This window comes from Lutjanus erythropterus, chromosome 7, assembly GCF_056507025.1.
Source record: "Lutjanus erythropterus isolate fLutEry1 chromosome 7, fLutEry1.hap2, whole genome shotgun sequence".
NCBI lineage: Eukaryota > Metazoa > Chordata > Actinopteri > Lutjaniformes > Lutjanidae > Lutjanus > Lutjanus erythropterus.
The window spans coordinates 25,542,610-25,564,304 of NC_139323.1; the positions used below are offsets into that span (position 1 = coordinate 25,542,610).

Consider the following 21,695-nt stretch of genomic DNA (forward strand, 5'->3'; position numbering starts at 1 on the left):
GTGGTGAAATTCAGCCATGGTCTTATCAGCTTGGACTGACGAGGGACAGAATCACTTTCCAGTGGAAAAAAACTATTAAACCAAACTTCATTCTATAACCTGGGGCTTCATTTATAAAAGATGGCGTACGGATGAAACACAGAAAGTGCTTATGCACAAAAATATTCAGATTTATAAAACAAGGCGTAGGCATGTCCTATGCCGGTTTTCCTTTAAAAATCGCAATCAACGTAAAATGTGGCGCACGTTTTGCGGACGTCATGTAACGGCCATAATTGCCTATAAATGGTCAATGACAGGCCCCAAATTAATATTCATTCACACTGACTGCAGGAGGACGATCGTGGCGAACGCTGCAGGAAAGGCTAAAAAAGGACTGTCACAGAATGAAAACAACGTTTTTGTCGGGGAGGGCGAGACAAGAAAATTATGTTATTTGGTGGGCACACTGTGGACATTACAGATGCCAAAAAGGTGTCAGAGTGGCAGCGTGGGCGGACGCCGAAAATACAGCTGCCTCACAAATACAACACTCGCCGAGACTAATTAAAAAATAAATAGTCCAACAGAAAAGTATAAAACAGAAAGCGCAGAGCCACAGGCCGTGTGAGTGTGTGAATTTGTACCACGGACAGCAGAAAGACACCTCGCTCTTTTGATGAGAAACTTACTGTCAGGGAATCCCACCAGAGTGGAGGAGTGTTGAAGACAGAGGGGGGAACAGAGGGAGCCAGACGCGCTGGATGATTCGGTAGCCTGCGTAATGGGTAATGTGAATTCTCTTGTTTGAGTTGAGAGTAAACCAAATTCACCAACTCGTTTATGTACAAAAATAATCAAAGCTTTTTTCACATTAACGGCTTCTGATTCTTTTATTTGCTGTATTGCAGCAGGTCTAAGGTGCTGCAGCTGTGCGCCCTGCACCTCCACTGCACCTCGGCTGTGCGTCTTTACCCTCAACAATCGACTCCACTCATTTAAAGACATTGATAAAGCAAACTGCAAGCCATTAAAAATAAACGGAAAACAAAACACTATATATCTGCTCAGCTGGATCACTGAAAACAGCATCGGTACAAAATGAATCACTGAATGTCGCTGATTTCTTGTGCCTGAAAAACTTTGCGCGAGGTCTACGGACGGTCGAAAGTATGCGTAGGAATGCGCACCCTTTTCCACGTAGTATGTTTTTATAAATCCCAAAGCTGGCAGTGAAAATGGCAGACGCACATTTAAACCTCGTTTCCGCAGTCTTTTTGTGCGCAGCAACCTTTATAAATGAGGCCCCAGGTCTTTTGAGGTAGAGCTTTTTTTCACCATAAAAACTTTAGTTAAACCATCAATAAGGATCTTTTCTGATTCTCTTTGAACTACAGGCTCAATTAGCACACTTGTCATTTACTCAGTAATATCTATTAGTACTAACTACTAACTACTAACTAGTACTAGTACTAGTACTAACTAACCTGTGATAAACTGTCTGCTACAGATGTACATGTATTGACTGGCCCAGGACTCTTACAGTGCTTGTTTTCACCCCAGAAAAAGACAGTGACATATGTGGTTCAGACCACTAAGCAGAGAGTGTAGGGTGGAACATAACCAAAATCTTCAAAAAGTGGTGTTTATGCAAGAATTATTTCATAAGAGGAGTTCAATTAACTATATATTTTTTTTTATTACATAATTACAAAATAAATTTATTGGGAGGGTCAACGTCATGTTTTTCAGAAGTTAAGGGAGCGCTCTTCCCCTCTGTCTCCCTGGGATTTATGCCCAAGATAATAATATAATAACCACAGCACATTTAAGGGGGCTTCAAGGGACCCAGGCTTGTATCCACTTGACTGCAAAGTCCAGTTTGTGCGATTAGTGTGAACACTGCGTTCGCACCAGGTGTGAAAACTACACATTCCAAAACAAGGAGGTGGACTGACATTGGGATCTGGCACAACATGAACAAACATTACTAATTTGAAAGCTGACTGGCAGGAGAGTGGAGAGGTGGGAGCAATCGGACTCAGGCACATTCTGAAGCAAAAGTGAAAACACCCTAAGTGATGGCAAGGTTATTGATACCAAGGACTCCATGATCACTTTGCCAATTTCTTTGATTTCTGACTCACAAACTCACAGCTAAACCCACACTCAGCTGTGCAGCATAAATTATTTAATGCTACTTTGGTATAAAGATATTGCTGTAATGTAAACATTACTGCACATTTGATCTGAAGTTGGAGACAAATAAATAAATAACATGGCTCTCTGTTTGGTAAACAAGCACTTAATTCGAGATAAGCTGTGACCAGCTTTGTGCAGTGAGTCACTCGGGGAGCAGAGTCTGGGGTGTGTGGCAAAGCAAAGCTGTTCTTCACCACAAGAGCTCAACTCAAAGTGATGCAGTGTTTGGACTCGTAGGGTTTTTCCACCATCGTGTTTTTGGCACACGAACAGTGCGACTTACACTTGAAGCTAAAAGAAACTGTTTATACTCCTCACAAAGGTGTAAACCACCTTCTTCCGCAAGGCTTCATGGTGGAGGGGGAGCTTATCTGTCACAGAGAAAACCATGGCAGCCATGATTACACCTCACACATAATCACACACGCACAAAAAAAGACTTCTTTATGTTGTCGCAGTGAGCTGCTGAATCTAGGCCATGCTATAGTGCAGAAACCTACTTAGACTTTCCATTTTAATCCATTTATATGGGAACTCAATATGCCCATTTCAATTGCGGGGCCAAAGGGTGCACTGTTGTCCACACCACGCTCTCACTATGTAGTCTCTGTGTTGCTTTCTCGAAGTGCTCTATCAACAGCGTAATGACTGTGCTGCTGTTAACAGGCCACTGTTATGTCAACAACAATAAGGCATTTGCTTTCATTTGATTTCATCATTCTTTTTGATGGGGAAATTGTGTAGGAATCAGTATTCATACATGAAGTGATACGCTTTTTCCCTCGGTATATTGGTGGAGAAATGGTCGAATTCATCTTTTCTTCCACAAATGTTTCCACTTTAAGTATTCCTGAGGGAGCCGATATGTGAAGACAGTTTCTTTTTAGTTCTTTCTTCAAACAGGCAGGCGGGTGCTATCTGATTAATACTTGAGCATGAATTCACCAGTGAATCATTTCATGAGCTCTCAGACACTCGTCCGTTACCGTGGAACATATCTTTTGACATGCAATCTCTCCCTCATAACTCCACACTGACTTGGGCTCTTTCTCCCATTCAGCAGAGCAGCGCATCATTTCACGCACTGTATATGGCAGTCAACCTCTTGCACCGCCAGCTCACTTGCAAGATAAAACACATTAGTTTTCACAGCTATTTCATTTCATGGATTGCTATTCTCTTTGTTCTCTGCGGACGGGATAATGCAGGAGATTTATAGGACATGATTTGTAGGAACCAGTGTTCATGTGGGGCCGTTCTCAGAGTTTAACTCATCGTAAGCACAATGAAGGGTTAATACTTCAGCTGCTCCAAATATTAAGACTCATGACTCAAACAGCTATTGTACAGTATGTGGACCGACTGAAGCAGGCCTTAACATAAGGTGTGTTTAGAGTTACATTTTAGTTAGCAAGCTAATAAACGCTTTTAGTATTGACATCATGATTACGTCATAGCGTTAGCTGTAGTAATAAGAAAAGAAAAACTGGAGGCACACATAGATCACCTCAGAGAGGGTGGCCACGTACCCAACCAAAAAAATCATTTGGCTGTGTTGTTGGATTTAAATTTCATTCTTTATCAGCTGCCACCGCCAGTAAAGATCCGATCTGATATCGGCACTGGGGCCCGATATTGATGTAAGGCATTCAGACCTGGTACCAGACCTGCAATCACGATCTGCTTTCTGATCCATATTCCATGATGACACGTTTGCCATGTGTTTTCTATTTGTACACACTGCAATGTACATTGCCTGTGAATTGAGCTGAATAACATGTTTTACTTTTGCTTTGCATTAGCATGTAATATAAGGGAAAAGCTTTTCAAATTACTATGAAACAACACAGCTAGAGTGACAAAATGTACTAGTCACCTCAATAAGGCTGTAACAATAAACTATTACCAACATGCGTCACCATAGACCACCATGTTATGAACAATCACATTACAAATGCATCATAAACACTAACAAAAAGTAACATTTACCATGTGGAATAAAAAATAGCAATGCATCATGGGACAGTATGGAAATGAGGGCCATCTCTCAGCCTATCAGCTGTACATGTGAACATCACAAGCCAGAATCCTACAGTGCCAAAAAAATGGTTGAAGGACACCATTACCGAAGTTACATTACACAAACTACATAAGCTTTACAGACTGAAGTTCAGTTTCAGCTTCATGCAATCTTACTACTACTACTACTACCACTACTTTTACTAATAAATAATCATAGATATTGAGGAAAAAAGAGGGCTGGTATTAGTACAGTATTCATATAATCTGATATCCAAAAGCAGGTATCAGATCAGAACTGAAAAAGGTAGATTGGTACATCTTTAGTTTTTTTATTGCCTTTTCAAAGGTAATAAAAAGCCAGTACCTCATGAATAACTTACTGAGTCAATAGTATTGATAAGAGATCCTATCAAATCGTTACAGATAGAGTATGGACATTTTTGTGCTATAATACAGTAGAAATCTTGGCCCCCGCTTAAAGGAATAGGCAGGAAGGAAGGTGGAAGGATGTTGCAAAGAAACTGCAGTCTGGGCTGACGTAGGTGTCAAATTCATCTTCACTGCTCAGTTTGAGTGCATTATCAAGTTATCGTTCATGCAGGGACACACTCCTTATATGAACTGTTCAGCTATTCTAAAACATTTTCCTCACTGATCCCTCCGTGATCATGGAGTAGCCGGTGTTAAAGACTGTGTTAATTTGTGAGCCAGCTAATTAGTTATTCATCCTATGTCATTTTTAATGCTTCCCAGAGAGTGTATCATCCTGTGGGCATCTGCTGGGCTCAGTCATCCAGGGATGAACATTCCTAGCAGTGCATCTGGCCTCCTACAGGAGTTGGTGAGGGTGGGTGGGGTGTGGGTGGGAAGAAAAGTCCAATGCCCGCTGGGCTGCAGGATGAACACTCTGCCACAGCACTAAACATTTCCTCATCGCAGTGCGACTGGAAAATGTTAATGGTTTTTCTGATTGCCTAAATATGGAAATGCGGGCATTCAAATGATAGGTAAATGGCGCAACACTGTATGGGTGCTTTCGGGGAAAATAAAGGACACTGCAACCTCACCATGTTCAATTTATTCAGCATGTTTTGATGTGTGAGTATTTGAAAATGAAAACACCTCAAAAACACGTCAAAACACTTTATTTTCATCATTAAAACCTTAAAGGTTTTAATGCTGAAAAACAATCGCAAAACAGCTGAATATTGCCAGGATCCATCTGGTTTTATGACCAGTGAAGACAAATAAATAGAGGAGGTAGTAATTTCACACAGAGATGAATACAACTTGCTAAACGTGATACATTGCCTTCCAATGCCCACATGGCTTCTGTTATTTCCCTGCATTTTAAGCCGTTATCACACACCCACATTTCAGGCTTCACCTTTAGCTCCCATTTTCCTGCATCTCTGCTCCATGACTCAGGTACAATCACTCGGTGTAGGAACAAACAACATCATCAACAACAATGGCAGATGAGGAGACATGTCGAAATGACACCTACACATGCAGTGATTGATAAGCGTGACAAACGAACACGACGTTCATTAACCAACTAGCCAGCAGTGTCTCTCTTGCCTGAGGGAAACTGAGCAGTGACGGAGAGAGAGAGAGAGAGCGGGAGAGTAACTCTTTTTCTCCCCCATCAGTCTCTTCCGATTACTGCTCAGGGGGGGAGGAGGGAGGGGAGAGGAGAAAGGAGGAAATGAAGGCAGAGGTATAGGCGGAGAAAATCTCCTCCAGGGCTAAGCCGAGGTGGGCTGGGGGATAAGAGCTTGACCAATTAAGCTGGAGGACTCCTCAGAAAATTGGAGTGAACAGCCTCAGTCTTTTCATCGAAGTTCACTTCCATCTAGCACATGAAATGGGAAGTTGAAATAGGGATTGCCAGCTTGGTGATTGTTATACCTCTGCTAAAATCATAAGGGGTGTGTGTGTGTGTGTGTGTGTGTGTGTGTGTGTGTGTGGTGTACATGTGCTATATATGTGTATGGGCAAGGACAGAGTGTCCAAGACATGACCTGTAATAATTATTTTTAATTTAAAAATAATTAATAGTTGAAATTTGTTGTTTTTTTCTGTAATTTCTTATTCTGCAGATTAATGATGAACTGTTACATACCGTATCTCTTTGGCCTGATAACTGTCTACAGGATGTACAAGAACTATAGGAACATACATCTTGCTGATGGCTCAGCAGTAGCCCCAGTTTGCTCCTCATGTATTAAAATTATATTGAAATCGCAGTGCTAAGCACTTGGTTTAATGAAAAATATATACCCAATAATCTTTGAAATCTCAAAAGGAGAATCTCCAAAGGATGAGTGGGTATAGCTAATTAATGGATGGATGGATAATTGATAATATATATATATATTTTCAGGCACATTGACATCTGTACAGATGGACAACATAACAGCTCCCCAAAAGTGAAGGCAAAACATCTTGATTGCCACCTGGTGGTTGGCTGCAGTACAGGTCATAAACCAAAACCCTCCAATTTAGCAGATGGAACATGGGCCAAACTAAAAAATCCCATTAATCCTGATTAATGGGAATGATTTTTTTCATACCACTTTTCATTTTCACTAATATAAAGCTAAAAAAATTATTGCTGCACAAGTAATCAAATATCATTGAAATCAGAAGCTCAATAAAGAAAAACTGTGTGCCAAACAATAATTACATATTGTAGTGCCGCAGAGATGTTCTAGTCTGCAATTGCTGTCCTGCACATGTGGGAGAGCATGTTTGTTTGGTAGAGATCCCAACAAATGTCACATCATCCAGCTTCTGCAATTTGGATATTGCACTTGGTCATATTGCAATTTCGATAACATTTCAAATAGTTGTGTGGCCCTAACTGTTATTAAGGGTCTCTTTGGCCTGACAACATCTAGAGGAACTACAGAAATGTAAGACTTGCTGATGGATCAGCAGTAGCCCCAGTTTGCTCCTCATGTGTTACCATTACATTCAAGTCACAGAGCTAAGCATTTGGTTTAATGAAAAATATATACCCAGCAATCTCTGTAAAACTCGAAAGGCATTCAACTATGAATTTTAAACAAAATACTTGTTTGGAATCCTGAGCATAGTTGCTAGAATAACAATTACAAGAAAATGGCTTAAGCCAGAGGCCCCATCTATAGAGGACTGGTACGATCATTTATGATATCTTTATAATGGAAATAATCGCCTTCTTCATGAGGGTTCAGGAAAATAAAGTTGAGGATTTGGGAGAAATGAAAAATGTATATTTCCCCAAAAACATCCTTCTTTTGTTTAAATTTGTTTATGCAATTTATATATGCATTGTACATGATGTACACATATGCATTTATGTACAGTATAAGTGTATATACGTGTATGCACCGTTTGTGCATATCTATATGATTTTTTTTATTTTATTTTATTTATTATTTAAAAACACTCCATGTGTGGTCTATGATTATACTGTAAATTAATGGAAAGCTCTGGATCACTCTGTAAAAGTATCTAACCAACGCTAACTGTGTAAACAGCTGTGATTCAACTATGTTAAAGAAAACAAGAAGAAAAAAAAGACAGAAAAACCCTCCAAAGAATAAGCAGGTATAACTAATGGATGGGAGGATAAGTGATAATATAAATATATATATTTTATCATCGCTTATCAAACATTATACAAAGGACATGTCTTTTCTTGCTAAAATCTTTGTTTGGATTAATGGAAAAGATGCACAACGTAAAGAAGGAATTGTTTTCATTGTGCAGCGGACGGGATATATTTTCAACCAGATGGTCTGAAGAGTCTTTGAGGATCCTGGAGATACTTACAGAACAGCACCAAATGTTGCTGAACAACCTTGAGAGATACAAACTGGGGCTAGCTCAGCACAACTACTTTTTATGGGTGGGGTTATCTTTAAACATTAATCCTTAAGTAAAGATTATCTTGGCAAACTACTAACACAGAATGTAAAATGTACATTTGTAATTCTGTGTGTTTTTGTCTTTGTTCAATACCAGACCATTTTCATTACTGACAAGATTAGCAAACATTATCACTACATTTTGTCACAGTGTGTTGAATCTAAGCATTTTATAACCACCATCTGGCTTTTGTCCTTTCTGTTTCTTTATTTCAGTTCCTTCTTCCTCTACTTTTCTTTTGTGCCAGACTTTCCCCAAACTGAAAATAAAAAAAGATAATGTTTTTCAGGATAACTTTGTTGTGTCAGTTAAGAGCACATTTTATCTTTTGCTGGTTTACACAGATGCTTGTGTTTAACTGTACTGCTCATCAGTTTTTACAAGCAAATCCAACTGAAATGCTCATACTGTTGAGCCTGCTGTAGTAAATCCCACATAAACATTTGCAAAGCCAGCACTAATGGTACATAAACTTGTGGACATATACCATATGAACAAAACTATAATATACATAATGCTAACTGTAACATCTGGTCACAAAATTTAACTACTGAGCTATGTCTGGAAAATTTATGGCAATGATTATAATAAGCAAAGTGATTCAACAAACACATAAGCACATAACCTACTGTAGTTACTACTGCCTCAACCTACTCTTGCTTTTGTATGAAACTGGCATCTTTCTGAGTGTAAGAACAAATGCATTGGTCCAGTCTTGTTGCTTTGATGATAATTGTGCAAATGTTAAAACAAACTCACGAAAACCCCACTACAGTTTCCTATAATTATCTCTGATAGCTGACACCCCATTAATTGTGATTACTTTTCCAATGTTACAGTGAAGCAGACAGACAGAGAGCCTGATTTGTCTTATCTAATTGACTGGAAAAAAAAACTACACTGCTACAAACTACACCTGTGCAAGCTCTGGTTCAATTGTAATCAATTAAATAGAAATATTCCATTCGCTAACATGTATAGAAGCAAACAAAAGCCTCCTAAGCTATTTCTGAGTGTGTCTATGCCATCATTCAGGTCTATTATCCAGTTCAATTCATTACACCTTTGTAACTTAACAATTATTTAGAAGTACAGACAATTGTGACAAGTGGTTGTCCACTTTATTATTTGTTCATTCACTGATGACATTGGGTATTGTGTTATTTAAAAATGATCAGGTATAAAAACCTTTGCACACATACACACACAAGTACACACACACACTGTACTCCAACAAGTAGTGACAAAGAGGTTGTATGCTTTCTTTGTGCTCCAAAGAACCCAGTTTGTGCTTTAAACACAGTGTTTAAAGTGGTACTTAGCTGAAAGAGATCACAGTCCCTGACTAATGGTTTAACAGCACAAAAACCCACATGGTCTACCACAACTGGCAGAACTGAATCCCAACCACTACAACAGCATACAGTGAAGACACGGCCATCCGACTAATTTCAAAACTGGGGAAATTAGTAACCTGCCATGTCGACATATATACAAACCTAGGGTGCTAATTCTGTTTTTTTTTTCTTTGTTTTATTTCAAACAGAAACCATCTAAAGCTGCCACTGAAGACATGCTCCAGTGGGAGATGGGAGATGGAAGGCAAATGTCTTTGCATTACAGCTCATCTCATCAGCATCTAGAAGAGTGCACTCAGTAAAGTCCAGATCACTACCAGGCGACCGATGATGAACCACCTACTGCAATGCCACCACCACTGTCAGAGGCAACCAGTGGAGATTTGTTAAGTTCTGTCAACATTAACTCCCATGATTCCCACATATGCTGTCCTGAACTGAAACAAGATTTCAAACTGTAGCAGCTGTTCATCACTTGTGGCGCCTAGCGGCTGGTTAAGAAGAGTGAGAAATCAGCTGTTAATGGTCTTATAAAACAGAGCAGTCAAAAAATAGAATTATCGCCTCACAGTTGTGTGTCTCCACCAACCAGTCAAGTTACAGTTTACATCCATGTCTGTCCACACTCATATGATATATGTAGTGAAGACGCTGAAGGAATTTAAAATGGAACTTACCACTATATTGACCTGTGTCTTTGAGGGAACTTGTTAGGTATTAAGTGGATTGTTTTGATAAATGGAAGAGACTGTTTTTACATAAGAGTACAGAGGACAGAGAGCTGAACATTATGATGTCACAGTTAAGCTGACCTTTGACCTCTTGGATATAAAGTGTCTCATTTTTTATCGTATTAGATATTTGTAATTTTGTCATAATTAGTGTAGGATTTCTTGAGTTGTGGCCCATAATGTGTTTAGTGAGGTCAAAGTGACCTTTGACCACCAAAATCTTATCAGTTCATCCTTGAGTCCAAGTCAAATGTTTGTGTCAAGTTTGAAGAAATTCCCTCAAGGCGTTCTTGAGATATCGCATTCACAAGAATGGGATGACCCAAAAATCATGTCTGTTGCCAGCTAATGCCATAAAAAAGGATTCTTAAGGTATTTTAAAAATTGTGAACCACAAAGGTCCTTCAGCACGCAGTAATTGTGCACAAAAAATTAGGCTGATCGGTGCAGTAGAATGCAAGATTAAATGCAGACAAGCTCCAGGTGTGTCGATCACACACACAAGCAATTGCATGATCCTCTCCCGGCTTACGCCTGGCGGGGATAATAATGGCAAGCCTCTTCCTGGACTGACTTAAAGCGACTCTGTTAGGTTAAAACAAAAAGGATTTACACTGCTGGATGATAAGGACCTTTCAACTTCAGAATTTTGACAAGAGAATAATGAAGCAGAGTCCAGCTGAACGCTTAGTATTTCAGTCTATATCTAATCTTTCCCCCCCCCCCCCCGAGGCTTTTTGAACAGGCATGACCCATACTTGACCTCATCAATTCATGCATAGTTACTAAACCTCTCGGTGTAATGGAAACAAGCAAAGAAACTACTGTATATGAATTCCTTCACCGCAAACCACCCGCATTGTGTTGCCACTTAAAATTCACCTCAATGTATGATGCTCTATCAAATATGCATGCCCCTTTCCCCCCTTCCCATCTTGCTCATCAATAGCTATCGACTGGTTCTAAAATAGCAATCCAAAGTCACCCGTGGTGAAATCTAACCTCTGGGTTTTGTTATTTGCGTCGACGTACCGGTGAGAGTGCGCTGCAGCGATTGCTTGCCATTTCTCATTAAGAGCGACAGCAGAATTGGCCTCTCTTCCATTAGTGGAGATCATGAGAGAGAAAGGGAGCTGAAAAGAGATGTGTGTGAGAGAAAGAGAGTGATAGAGAGGAAGAATGCGAGACTGGGGGAGAGGCAGGACAAAGAGACTAAGAGTGTGAGATAAGAGAATCAGAGAGACAAAGCCACGATAGAAAGACAGACAAAGAGATAAAGCGAAGGGAATGGAAGAGAAGAGAAGTTGGGGGTGGCAGCGAGGCAGGAAGCTGCCTCCTCTGACTATTCTGAGGGTTTCTTTGCCGCTCTGCCTTTGAGGCCTCGCTAGTGTCACATTAAGATCATCCATTTGAGGATCTGAGACAAGCCTTTGATGTTCTTTGTGCATACACAAACAGGAGAGTGGAGTGCTCCTTTGACAATTGCCAACTCTACAGAAATATCTTTTTGTATTCTGAGTCTCTGGCCTGCTAGGGACAATGTTATCATCAGAGGGTGCAGCGCAAACTGGTGAATAATTTAATTCACCTGTTCATATTTCATCACTGAATGCATTAAATGGATTTTTTTTTCACCCATACTTGCTCTAAAACATTGAGGGAAATGTGTTACCCAACCCCCTCGCTGTCATTGCTTTATTTCCTGGTTGGCAGGGACAGCAGGTGGACAAAATAACAGAAAAGCCTAACAGTGCAAGACCATCAAACACCTACCTAGAAGGTCAGTACAGGGCTTATAGAAAGTGGAGTGCTTTTGAACAAGTTTGTGGCTGTACGCAGACAGATATTGTACTGTTCTTCAAGAAGGAGAAGTGCGCTGAGTGGTTGAAAGCCGCTTCTCATAGAGATTCAAAGACGTGTATATCCAGAGAGTGGAGTGGCTGTGGACTACAGACCCATCCAACAACTCGGGAGTTTGAATAAATCAATGGAGGACTTATTTTCCTGTTACGAACAGTATGATGTAATCAGGACACAAAAATCCTCATATTTGTTGTCTGTTAATTGTCCAGTTGGCAGAACTTGGCCGTTGTGGACTACAATGGGAATAAGCCTTAGGGCATTTTTAAGGCACTTTTATCTTTTTTGATCATTTCTGTGTTTTGAGCATTTCTGACATAATGGATCTATTATACCTAAATGATCAAACAAAAAATCTTCAATCACTAAGCTCTCCAGTGAGCCTGGTAATAGACTCATGATGCATATAGCCCACTTCTGTCTGGTCTAGGCTCCAGTCATTGGACTTCATCACCATGTTAAGATGCCTGCCTACAGTATATAGCACAAATTTACCACTGCAATATTTTCAACAGTTGGCAACATGCACTATTGTTTGGGGCCTTTTTTATTTAAACTCAAGCCCATCTGAAACGACTGAAAGATCTTTATACAACAAAACCTTTTGTTGTGCTCATTGCTCAATGTTCTGATCTCCTCATTCCCATTGCACTGCCCTCATTTTGACTGCTTAGTCCACTGTTGGCCTGGGTAGAGAAGTAGGCAGCCATGTGCCTCCTCAAACACAAACACATGCACTGAAACTCTGCACTTATCTAGATATTGCACATTATTTGGAAGAGCTGTATGTGTGAACGTAAACGTCCAAATCAGTTGCCAGCTCTCTAGTCTATAGGTCAGCTATGCAACATATGTGAATAGAGCAGGTCATTATTCGGATCAACTGAGTGGGTGTGTTGATGACGTTGAACAGTGTGAAGCTGCTTCATACTTTTTCCTGCTTGCCTGTATATTGCCTTTCCACTCTTTCACTGACTGATTCATTTTTACACAGAATATCTACTAGGGGTCTCACAATTTCAATATTAAATTGAAAACTGGTCAAAATGAGCTTTCTATTTCAATCACTGACATCAAAAACAGAATCAGTGATTCTCACAGTATTTTCTTTTTCTCCTCACCCCCACCTACTTGCGGCATCCAACGCATGTCTGAAGAAACACACAACACTTCAAAGATAACACCTTGAACTTAAAGATCATTACATCACACTTGATACCATATAAAGTATCTTTTCAAAGAAGAATTTAAAATGTAAATGAAAGTTGTCAGGGCATAAAATCAACAATCTGTTGATCTTTACAAATCAATACTCAATAGTCTAACAATAGCATAGCCAAAACTGAACCGTATCTAACCTTTAGACTGAAAGTCAAATTTAATTTTCCATTTGGGGAATCATGACATCTCTACTATCTCATGTGAGTCAAAAAAATTTTGCCTCACATTTTAATGCCTTTCTTTGTCATCTGTGATGTAAAAACATCAGATTTCCACACAATGAGAAAGTAAAAGTGTACATCCTGCTCATAGTTCAGTTATAAAATCCCAGTGCACCACAAAACGTCTCTGCTGCCGGCAGACTGGAGTCACGCTGATCACCCTTCTCAGCTTCCATCACAGTTAGTTAATTTTGAGACTCGGTTTGTGTTGATATCAATGCAAAAACAGCCATTGTTAAGGATTAGTCCTCCTCCTCCTCCTGCACTCTCTGCAGGAGCCACCTCTCATCCAGACTATACAGAGTATTTCCAACTTGTGAGAATATGTCTGACATCCACAATCTGTCCCGACCTTATTCTGAGGACAATGTCGGAGTAAATATGTGAAAGTGGCTTCTGGAGTCCACCAGCGTTCATCAGGAGGGTATAATGCAGCCAGAGGTTTACACTATATACCCTAGATCTTATCCCCTGGGCAGACACCCAGATCAACTAGAAGTAGTTGCTAATGCAGTGACATGATCCCTTGCTGAGTTCCCACCCATGAACCTGTGTGTTGTGAATGCACAACACTGGAGATCCTGCTACCCTGGGACTGAACCCGGTTTTTTGTCATGATGGGGTGTTTGTGTCTGTTTTGAGGAAACTTTTGCTGTCTTAGTTTCATGGTGTAAATATTCTCATGAGTTTTTCCTTCAGTACTTTAATTTATGCAGAATGTTTCCCTAACCATATTAAATAATTCTGCAGTCTCTCACTGATGCACCAGCAGTTTGGCCTCTGATTATTTGGCCTCTCTGGATCTCTGCTAGATGCCTCATGGCGCTTTGAAACCCATGAAAAGGCTGACTCTCAGACCTCTTTAAAATCTGAGTCATACTGCTACTTGGCATTCAACTTAGCACGACTGACCTGTGTAGCTGCCTTTGTAATTGTGATGCTGTTACCACCTCCGAGCTAAATTTCTTTTTCAGGTGGTGCTTTTTGTTCAGTACACATGCAGATGTAGACTTTAAAAGCAGACACACACACACTGACACAGACCCACCCACACACATACAGACTCTGCAGCCATAATAGATGATCGACATTCACAAAACCGATGACTAGGAAATAGGAAACCACCTCTCTTGGTGATATGTGGGCACCCAGTTGCAGCACTGGGCTTAACTTTAGCTTTTATCCTGCAGAAACAATGGAAACACTTCTGAGGGATCAAGCCCCCCACTGACATCCACAACACTCAGCCCTCTGACTCTTCACCACTCCAGTTAGCCACAAGCAGGTAGAATGACAACTTACGAATGAGAGGCACACTGGCATTAGCCGTCCCTAGCTTGTTGGAGGCGACACATGTGTAGTTCCCGTAACGATCCTCTGTCATGTTAGTCACTGTGAGGACTGATCTGGAGCTGAGGCTCTTGATGTCGATGCCTTGACCCTTGATAATCCTGAAAACAGAACACAATCACACAACAAATTCACACACCAAAAAAAGCTTTTATTTCTTACCTACAAGCAAAGTGTCAGGGGGTGGCATGGTCAAGGACGATACAAATGTTTGTCATCCTTTAGTGGATCTTTAGATTCTACAGTACTTCAGCCCCCCTCTTCCACAGATCTATTTATCCCTCGGTCTGTTGTGACTGCTTTGGAGAGACACTCTGAAGGACTGAGGGGAGAGAGAAATGACCCAGAGGTGAACCAGCTGGGTGCCTCTTGACATGTTGTTCATCGTTTTGTTGCAGGTGCGGGGGGATTACAATAAATCCTGCTCCAGTTGTGCCTGGCATCTGTGCAGTGAAATTGACAAATGTTTAATTGTTTACTTTGGTGGTCGTGATGATCTTTAGCAGCCTGTAGAGATTAAAATTCACTCTGTAACAGCATATGCTGTGCATCTTGATTGTGAGATTATCGTAGATATTACATCTGAGTGTATTTTAATCAGTGTGGCTTCATATTTGGCATTATAACCCGTAAAAAACCTCCAGAGAGGAGACATGTTTCTCTCTTGGCCTTGCTGTGCCCCCCTGTGATCTCTAGCTTGGCGCGAGCTGCTCTGAGAGGCACTCTGAGTTGAAACACTATGTGTGACCTTATGTCCAGCAAATATCCGCAAATCTGTTGTTCCCTCTCCCACGGCGACCTCCTCAAATGTTAGCTGAACATTCACTGATAATCTCGGCGGGTGTCTCGCCTCTTCACTAGTTCAACATCAAACTAGTCAATGCTCCCCTCCGTCACAGTGAAAGAAACCCTGCACAGACACATATAAACACTCACCCTCTTCCATTCAAGAATGAGCACAGTGACACATCAAACGAATGATTTGCTTGTCAAAACGGTCACACTACTTCCGATAGAGACAAGCTGGCAGCAGCAGTGCACTGATGGTATGGCTGCATCAACACAGAGACAAAATAAGAAGTGGGCTTACTTTCTCATACATAGTAAATGGAGAAACAGAGTAGTCACAGGCAGTGTTAATGCTGTACAGACGCTACACATGCTCTGTGTTTTACGTCTTTATACTAATGTCCTTCTCATAATGAGGAGTGAATGAAGAAATCACCATTTAGCCATGTAAGAAGTCACAGGAAGAACAAGTCCTTGAATTAAGTAAAGACTAGAATCATGCCAACTTGCCTCCTTAGCAATTTGAATAAATTGAATCCACCCCATAATTACAATTAGCACAGTGTGAGCTGATGATTGAAATTGTGCTCACCAGGAGTGGGTAATGGGGGTAATTTGGTTTTTAAATTCAAGAACTGACACTTGAATCTAGACTGATTGATGTATGTGCCGTGGATGATTTAAGCCAGTTGGCACCAAACATTTTATTAGGATGCAAGGTGAGGACAAGGAACAAATGACTCCTGCATTTATGTGGGCTCTCCCCAGAGGCCGCACGGATGGGAGGAACAGACAAATGCACTGTCTCTGGGAAAAAGAAAACAAATGAAAACCACACCTTTCTTATCACACTTTCTCGTTTACCCAAACAAAGTATGACCTAGTAATTGTCCAATAGACTCAGCATGGAAGATTTTAGTTCAGAGTCCAACTTTAAACACAGATACACTCTGTGAACCTCAGTACTAACAGTAACTATAAATAATAATTATCATTTGTTTATCCTTTAAATGCTTCCAGGAAGGTTTGGTGGGTTATATTGCAAAGAACCTCAAGCAAAATGTTTTGTTTGAACTTTGTGACATTTATTAGATTGTCCAGTGTGGAAATATGTACCTAACTCATAATGACGTGAGCTAAAACAAACGGACAGACCTGTCTATTCATATTTATATTTGTGAACTAATGGCCTAATGTTCACTGGATACAGTTGCTGGAGATGCTAAGTCTTCTGCTAATATTCAGGAAACATTGGTACAAAAGCAGGGGTTGCTGACGTTAACACAACAAACTAGGGTTGAGATGATGGATGATGCCATTGTCCATTGCCGATTGGCTGAAAGTTGACCTCTATCACTCTAACATCATAATTTTTAAAGCTCTCTGTATTTGTCCCCACAGAGTCACAGAGTTGTTGTTGAAGGTCTATTTTTGGTACGTTGAAGAGAAAATAAAAAGCAGCTGTTGCTGCTAGCTGGCTGGCAAATGTTGCTTCAAGCCTCAGAAGCTGAACACAAGTTACAGATATATGGACATATATCATCGTCCCCTGTGATATTTCACTGTGGACATTGTCATATGCCAGTTTGGTGGACATTGCCCAACCCTACAACAAACCATGAATGGAATATATATGACATTTATTTAATAAAAAGCAAATCATAGCAACAATTAAATTTGCTGAATATAATATTAAGTTTCTCACCGATGAACTTGAACAATCCACCGAGACACTAGAGAGCTTTTAATCTGATACAGCAAGTGTTGAGTTTGTATTAACAGCAAACTGGAAACAAAATGAGGCCTGGTACTGAAATACTGCAGTACGACCCACATTTCCCATCATGCCTGGACTGAGTAGTCTATTAAGTTTGCTGTATTTTACTGCTGTGTCCCCTCTGTTGAATGTCACTTAAGGACTGCCATCACCAAGAGTTACTTTTTCTGTCTCTTGTTCCACACAGTTTGTTACTATTAGCAGTAATGTGAGGTATGTGTTACTCTGTCAATTGGTGACTCAATAAAAACAAATCTGTGACCCATTTTGGGAAACGCTGGTGTAAAGTAATTAAGACAAAGTAAAGTGCGGCCACATCAGTATCTGTTACTGTATGAATGAATTGCAAACATGTTTTCAGTAAGTAAACAACTCAGAACAAAAAAAGAAATGTGGCTGCTGAATAATAGACCGTTTTACAACCCTTGACTTGACACTGGAACAGCAACAGAGCCATAAAGTCATTGTGCAACCGAAATGTGATGCAGCTGCATCCAGCTGGACATCTGTGAGGCTGCCAATACACTTTATTATAGACAATTCGTACAATCAAACGGAGCTCACCTTTTCTCGCCCTTGTACCACTCGAATGTTGGAGAGGGCACAGCAGCTGCCTCGCACCTTAGCAGAGCTGTGCGTCCCAGACCGACTCCATGGCTTTTCATCTCATGGATAGATGGAGCAACTGGGGGAAACAAAGAGATAAGAGATGTTGGCAGGTTGCACATATCAGGCAAAAGTAACATCTGAGTTATCGCCAGTGCAGGGACAAGCTAAAGGAGAACACTCAAGTGATAATAAGACACAGAGCGCTGATGAAGGAGGGTTGTTGAACTTGAAAATGACAACCTCCGACATCCTGGTCAGTGCACACATTACATAGTGTAAACTCAACACTCAGAGCCTACAGAGGCGGAGCCGGGGAGGGGAGAGGCCATCTATCCCCAATGTTCGGAAAATGAAATGAATTGCACTGCATGGTGATAAATGGCTTAATGGAAGTTCAAAGACTCAATGGCACAGGCAGGTTCTGTGAATGCAAAATGAGGCTCCTTTCATGTGCTGAAATGTGGTGTAAATCTCTTTGCCAGTGTCATGAAGGCAGCTTTACATATGGACGGTTTCTGAAGCAGCCAGCCAGTCCTTTTGTACTTCAAATATTTACCCTGCTTATAGTAACACAGCCTTGAAGGAAATGAAATTAATGAATTGAAGTTATAAAGACTTATAACAATGGCATTTTGTTGAATACAGTATGAGGTTGGAGAAAGATGGCACTTTTACCATTCCCTGAGTCAGTTAATGGGAATAAAAATGTTTCACATTTTATTTGTAATTATTGGCTATTATCAGAGTAATGCTGAATTCATAAACTCTGGAGAGTAAACAAAATAAAATGGCCCCCTTTAAAAGACTGAGGACAAGCAATGCTTGCTGTAAGTAGCACTGTTTCTCACAGAACTGAATAAATACAGGGGTTCATACCCGCTGGTATTATCATGAAAGGTTTCCTGCTTCTCCATTAATCAACAGTGGCAAAGAAACAGAGGAACCAATCATAATAAAAAAAAAACAAGGTTCAATCTGACATTGTGTATTGTGTAAACTTGGCATGACTCCCTAAAGCCTGCCTAACAATAAAACTGTTCTAAACACACAATCAGATGCACAGCCATCTGACATACAATACCAGCAAAATTACTTTGTGCCATTCATACAGATTCTGATTAAAAGCCTATGAATCATGGAGGAAGCCCACACTCTTAGGTCAATCCTGCAGCTAGCAGTAGAGTGCCCAGCCATGTCTGAGAGTGAGATGTGGACTATTTATATCCCTGACAATGAGCCTTTAAGAGCGAGCTGTCAGTCAGAGCAATAGTGTATGCAGTGGAAGGGCTTGGCCTAGCGCCTCCAAACCTTTACTTCCAATTGCATTTGGAGATGTTCCTAATGGATGACCTCAGTATGGATTGACGCAGCTCTGGGCAGTGCAACCTCACCAAAGTAAAGAATCAAACAAGAATTTAGTGGAGTCAACAATTTTTTTCCTCATTAACGTAATGTAAATATACAAGTCTTATTCATTAAAATTAATTCAACTTAAAATTTCTAATATCGATTTTCAGAACACTTCAGAACTTATAAACACGAGTTCTTCTGACTTGAAGTGAAATGATAAGTTTTTTGTATGTACTGCATAGAGTTCAATCAAGAGACCTGCACAAGTCCTGCCCCTGCATACCACAACCAACCCGATTATTTATAGCCCGCCTGGAACCGTTAATACAAGTACTGTGATTAAACATACATACATAGTCACTCACTTGTCACTTGCCACTCACTTGTATTCTGAAACTTTTTACAAGCAGCAAACCCACTGACAGCTTTATTCTTACAGTCTCCGATTGCACCAAATTTCTTTCAAACGTCTGACTTGGCCTTCCGTGATGTATTGTTCAGACAGCCTATGTAGCTGTTGGATCAGATAGTGATGTCCCAGGGTGTGGGGTCAAAGGTTGTGTCATAGGCTTTAAGCTTGGGCAGTATAAAGGTATTACAGTAAACCAGGGTATTAAGAAGCCCAGACGGGCTGATGTTCAATACCATCATAAATACAGATGCTTTTCTTTCTATTAAGCTGATAGGTAGATGCTGTATTGTAGTGTGCAGCTTACACCACCAGGGGTCAGTTTCTCAGCAGCAGCGCAGCTAAGCAGACAAACATAGCTTTTATAAGAAGAAGAAATATGATGTTTTGATAACATTTCAGGATTTTCTAATTAACATGAAGAAAAATGCCTCTGCCCTTGTTTTGAAGTATGTTGGATTCAGTCCTGATGATGAAGGTAAACTTACAAACACCGCAGACTACTGACTGATCAGAGAAGTGTGTCATTGTAAGTGTGTTACTTGCGTGCATTACACAAGGTGCAGACTTGCGTTGAGCTGTGGGAAAGTTGAGCACTGAAGTTGTCATTCTGGCAGAATATGTACTGTGCTGTAAATTTAAAGTTTAGCTTTGAGTTTGTCAGTGAATTTAGACTGCAGCTTTTTAAGACAGAAGCGGAGCTCCTGTGTGTGTTGTTTCCCAGCTGTGAGAATAGTGTCGCTACGATGATCAGCTCCGCCTATGGTGTGGGAGTATTAAATACAGTTAAGTACAATGTATTACAGCTGTTTTACACAAGTTTTACACAAATAACACATAATACCGTATGCCCCGGTAAAATGTCAGGAAGATATGACAGTATGAATAAATGGACACCGCCAAAGCCTAATAGGCTTTCATAAAAAAAAAATCCTGGCAGCTGATTAGGCTTGATATTATTGGCAGATACAAATGCTAAAGATTTTCTTAGTAAACACAACTAAGCTAGGGAGGTGTTCTGCTCATCAGGTCCCTTTGCAGGACTCTTGTTTAATCAACTCCCTTTTATAGTTTGGAGAGAACATAACTTGTGTATTTAATACACTTTAAGATAAGTCTTGTTGTTTCTTTTCACAGTGATTTAAAAAATGAGAACCATGATGAAGGCTAGTAATGAATTCAGTCCCTACTCCCTTACACTTGAAATTTAATAAATTCACTAGGAACAGTTTTTGTGCCACATTGGACAAAAGTAGCTCCAACAAGAGCAGCAGATGCTGGAAGTTCTCGGTGTGAAATGAAGAACTGATTTTTCACATTGAGAAAAATGTAAAAAGAAATCAAATGTGTTCTCAATGTTCCATCAGTATGACTGAATACTTATTGCTTCACCTTAGTATCTTAGGCTTATTAAACATGTTTACTCAAGTACAACTGAATTAGTATCAAATCTGTTTCATGAGAAAAGTTTATTTGCTTTGAATCATTACAAGATTAATTCAACTTGTCTATTCAAATTCAGTCAACTAAAATTTTTAAGTTAAAATATTTTTTCAAGTAGAGTTACAAACTGGGATTGCATTCCCCAAACTGCAAACACATTAATCCAATGTCTGAATAGTCTTTTCCTACTGAATGAATTATTTCTAATGTGTTTTCCATGAAAGTAGCAACATGCCTCATCATGACATCTATTCATTTGTTGTGAGATGGAGATATTATCGATGCCTGGGCTTCATTTTAATGAAGAGAGTGCAATATGGGCCCAGTGTGTGCATGGTCTGTCAGCCAGCCTGTGAGAGGCCACATAGATAGATGAGGCGGGATGCAACTGATCCATGCAAGGTGAAAAAGATACATGTGAGCATTTGTACATGTGGTGTATGATCATGTAGAAGA

At 40.2% G+C, this 21,695-nt stretch overlaps 1 protein-coding gene across 2 annotated transcripts in view; it reads right to left on the reverse strand.

Annotated features, from left to right (window-relative positions):
* The window catches only part of negr1 (neuronal growth regulator 1), a 191,946-nt gene that overhangs the window by 39,227 nt on the left and 131,024 nt on the right, over positions 1-21,695 (reverse strand). For both annotated transcript variants that reach the window (XM_084723313.1, XM_084723314.1), the window contains exons 5-6: positions 17,993-18,113; positions 14,815-14,963 (exon numbers count right to left, since the gene is read on the reverse strand). In XM_084723313.1, the coding sequence (XP_084579439.1) occupies positions 14,815-14,963; positions 17,993-18,113 (270 nt within the window). The remainder of the gene's footprint in view (positions 1-14,814; positions 14,964-17,992; positions 18,114-21,695) is intronic.